We start from the raw sequence: 4,602 nt of genomic DNA, 5'->3' as shown, positions 1-4,602 counted from the left end.
CAGCAACATGAATAACTGATTCTCTGGCGCAGTTGGCGTGGTATTCTCGGACTCCCACTCTTGAAAATCATCTTGGCACATGTTCCATACCTCCTGGAGTGCGTGGAGCTAAAGCTCCAGGGCGCATTTGTGGCCGGGCGCCCGCTTCTCACCGCAGCGGACGCAGAGACCGCGGGCTTTGCGGAAGGAGCGAAGCGCGGAAAGCCTATCGTCGAAAGTCGCACCGCGGCCGACGGGCTTCTTGTCATCGGCGGGGCGCTGATCGTGGAGATGTTGATTGCCCGGGCGTGGAGGAGGGGGAGGCAACGGAAGGGCTCCCTTGATTGTCGCCGACTTGGAGAAGATAGAGTTATCCGACTTCTTGAAGTCAAGGCATTGGCCCGGCTCCAACGCCTCCTCCTGTAACAGAGCAAGAGTGCAGGCAGCATCCAAATCGCCAGGGCGTTGAACCATCACAATAGAGCGTATGTCATGTCGCAAGCCGTCGATGAAGTGGGTAGTGCAGTAGAGGATCGGGGTTTGTATAGGCTTTAAGTTGTTCCACCAATTCGGTGAAACGCTCGATGTTGCAGGACGGTGCTCGTCGGGCCATTCGAGCATAGCGGTCGGAGCTGAAGGGTGCGCGGCGGCCGGTGCTCGAACCTAGGGGATCACCACTCCTAGTTGCACTTGGCGTGACTCCAGGAGAGATCGATCCCAGCTTTGTTTGAGACGGCGGACCTCCAATTGCAAGTCGTCGAGTGTCCCTTCGATCTACGGCCTCCACTCCTCGTACGCTGCCGCCGCCGACTCCAGGGCCGAAACCCTATTGTCGCGCTCATCCCGGAGCTCGTTGGTGCGGATGAGCTCGAGATCTCCGACCCGTAGCTCGATCTCGGAGACCCGCTGCTCGAAGTCCTGTGCTCGGATGTCGGCGAGGACAGAAGCTTGGGAGTGGGTGGAGCAAACCGGTCCAGGGCGGAAAGGCGGAGGTCGATGGCAGTCGCTCGCTCCTCCTGCACCTGGACCTGAGCGATAGCCGTAGTAGACGAGGCGGCTTGGGTGGCCAGCGCCTCCTCCAGCTGGTCGACGCGGAGCCCCGTCGCGACGTCCCGCTCCACACGCAGCCAACACAGGCATATAGATCCGACATATCCTTACTGGTCATGAAAAAAAAAACAGATTTTTGGTTCTACAGGACAAGCAGCCAACACAGGACACCCCTCCCTCGACTCATATGAAAACTGATGGAGGTTAAAATGCAGCAGAGACTGAGGCAGCATCGGAAGTGACCATAGATTCTTGAAATCGTCAAATTACCAATGTCTGGAGTGACGTGAGGCACTCCATAATATGTGGAAAAGCGTCCCAGCTGCACACCGAATTTCCAAGTTTAAGAAGATGAGACAACTCATGACATCTATGAATAGCCCCTAGTCGGCTGCACCGGTAGAGATGAAAACGTCACACAGCGACACCCAATCTGTGGACTGTGGGTACCTTCAACCGTTGTACCAACAGAGTTGCAGTGCATCAAGGTGCAAAGGAAGGCAGAGAGTATCTCTGCTTGAAGGTCTGTACTGCAGCTTTGTAGTGCATCACTGTCCTGATCAAGAGTAGGATTTGTTAGGCGTTCCTTGACAGCTAGATTGGCAGAACGATAATGATATACTAAATAAAGCACAAATCGTTATTAGCTTAGATTTTAGGCTTAAAATGTTATCCAGCATTAATTACTCCATCGCGACCTAAGCATCAACATTATAGATCAGGATGTTATGAAACAATTAGAATAACCGTTTACCAGTTTGCAGCCTCAACATTTTCCACGAACCTTCACTCACAAGTCACAGTGAACAAATTTGTCAAAGTGTTCACCCAGTGAAAACCCATGCATCATTCTGCCCTAATATCAGGAGAGTTCCTCGAAGTCGTCTGTTTGGCAGGTCCGCATCACAAATGGATTAGCAAACATCAGCAGAGTTAGTTGTGGTTCTCAATAATGGGAGCAACGTTCTATAAATATAAGATTGGAATCGACGCAACTGTATTGGAAAACATATCCAGAGTTCCAGACAACAGCAAAGGGCTTTGGAGTCTAGCCTTCTGAGCTGTTGCTGTCATGCAGAGAGTCAGTTCGTTCTGATCTAGGAGAGATCTTTTTCATGCATACATGCTGGATCTTTTCCCAATTTGGATCTCCAACCGTTTCGCAGGACCTCATGAACTGGCGATCACAGTCCGATAGCGAAAAGTGCAAAAGGGACTGGGGCAGACTTGGAAGTGACCGGATATTCATGCACTCATTGATCTCCAATGTCTGGAGCGAAGTGAGGAGCTTCATATTATATGGTAAGGCATGCCAACTGCAGGAGTGGATAAACAGTTGAAGAAGATGAGCAGAGAACCCATGCTGTTCAGGAATAGCTCGCAGGGGGCTGCACTCCAAGAGCAAAAGATCTCGGGCACCAACAACCCAGTCTGGGTACATCGAGCCATTGTAGCTCCAGAGTTGAAGTGTATCAAGGTATACCGGAGGGCAAAGTCCCTCCAGTATATCTGCTTGGAGCTCTGCACTGCAGGTCCGTAGTCCGTCATCACTGTCCCAACCAAGAATTAGATGTGAGAGGCGTTCCTTGGCAGATAGATTGGCTTCAAGAGCTTCTTCTCTGCTTCCAACATTTTCAAGGCCATGGATCCCTAGCAAGCCTTGGAGCATGTTGAGGTACTTCAGCTGATGTAACTCATAGCCAGGTTCCTTCTTTACCCTGAAGGAACCAAAAGTTCGGAGTGACATCAGCCTGCCTATGTTTGGAAAATCCATAGATCCTAAGCATGACAGGTGCCGCAGGTTAATGAGCTTAACTATATCTTCACAGGAGGAAAATACTATAGTAGCACAATGCAGATGCTGCATATGGTAGAGCTTGCAAAATGTTCTAGGCAGAATAATCCTCGTTGGTTGACCATTCCTTTGGAAAGAAAGATAGCGTAGATGCTTTAACTGTCCAATTGATACTGGGAATGAGAATGTTTCCGTTCTCCAGAGTCTTATGCACAGTACCCGCAATGCCCTCAGACTCCTGAACATATCCTCAAAGGCTTTTTCCTGGATTGCCGTGTCGTTTTCATCAGTATAGAAGATCAGAGTGCGTAGGTTTTCTAGTTTGACAATCTTTTCAGTAACCATTGCTGAATTACAAGTCTCGATGAAAAGATGGCGAGTGCATGGAGAAAATTCTCCTTCCCGGCCATAGCCAACTCTGAAGCAGTCACTTCCTGCTACCTTCTCTACTAAATCGTGCAGCAAATCATGAATCATATAGCGTTCCTTGCCACCACCTACTGGTTGTAGAAATGAGGTTGACACTAATTCATTGATGTAGCTTTGACCAACAGCTTCCATTTCTTCCCCTGGATTGGTGCTAATAAAACCTTCTGCAACCCACAAGTTGACTAACTCATCACGGTCCAGCTCATACATTCTTGGAAAAATGCTGCAATAAGCGAAGCATCGCCTGATCTGCTCATTTAATTGCTGGTAGCTCCACCATAGAGCTCCCATTGTGTCATTTAAAAGGTCCTGATCCAGAGCATTTCTCCAAATATTAAAATCTGGTCTTATACATAGCTGTCCTCCCACTATTCTGGCTGCTAGAGGTGACCTTTTGAGCTTGCTTGCAATCTCAGCCCCAATCATTACAAATTTTCTTTTATCCCATTCATTTATGTTTACAACATCCAATGCATAATGCATGAACAATTTAAAGAATACATTATCATCCAAATCAGGTATAGCACATCTCACAGCATGCAAAGCCGTCACAGCACCCAAACTTAGCAATGCATCCGATGTCCTACTAGTGGCTAGGATCTTGCTTCCTGCCTTGCCAGCATTCAATGGGCACATTAACTGCCGTAAATTCTCTTGATCTTTACTGTACCAGACATCATCCAATACTAACAGGAACCGTTTTCGACACAGCACCTCCTCCAAATGTTTTTGTAGGGCGGTGGTGCCATCAAAACTTGGGCTTGGTTTCTTTGTAATCTGCTCGATCATCAACCTCAAAATAGTATTCACACTAAAATTCTGTGAAATATGAACCCACATAACAACATCAAAATGGACACCATCTTCCATATGAGCACAAACATACTGTGCGAGGGTAGATTTACCAGACCCAGGAACACCATGAATGCCAATTATAGAATATCGTAGAGCAGTGCTGCATTCTGGTTGACCATCACCAACTGTCTCATGAAGCATGGCTATCACTACTGGATTCAGGTTCTTTGCCGAGTGCCAAAGGCTAGATTGCACTCGGCAAAGCCTTTGCCGAGTGCGGCACTCGGCAAAGCACACACGGCAAAAAATTGATCGGCAAAGCACTCTTTGCCGAGTGTATTTTATCGGGCACTCGGCAAAGGATTTGCCGAGTGCCCAGGGGGCACTCGGCAAAGAAAAGCGACCGTCACGGCGCCGGTCCCGTTGACGGTCACTTTGCCGAGTGTCAACCCTGCAGGCACTCGTCAAAGATTTTTTTATTTTTTTTAAAATTTTTTTTTTGCCGAGTGCCAACCCGTGAGGCGCTCAGCAAAGATTTTTTAAAAAAAAAAATT

The 4,602-nt window shown here is 48.3% G+C and overlaps 1 protein-coding gene across 1 annotated transcript; it reads right to left on the bottom strand.

The window, feature by feature from the left end:
* Positions 1-753: 753 nt before the first annotated feature.
* LOC136481102 (disease resistance protein RGA2-like) lies at positions 754-4,249 on the bottom strand. Its single transcript, XM_066478472.1, has 3 exons — positions 2,257-4,249; positions 1,480-1,650; positions 754-926 (listed from the first exon to the last, which is right to left on the bottom strand). Exons 1-3 carry the CDS (start codon positions 4,247-4,249, stop codon positions 754-756), a joined length of 2,337 nt encoding a protein of 778 aa, XP_066334569.1.
* Positions 4,250-4,602: the final 353 nt, after the last annotated feature.

The sequence above is a fragment of the Miscanthus floridulus genome, chromosome 9 (assembly GCF_019320115.1).
Source record: "Miscanthus floridulus cultivar M001 chromosome 9, ASM1932011v1, whole genome shotgun sequence".
Lineage (NCBI taxonomy): Eukaryota > Viridiplantae > Streptophyta > Magnoliopsida > Poales > Poaceae > Miscanthus > Miscanthus floridulus.
This window is presented reverse-complemented; position numbering and strand designations above follow the sequence as displayed.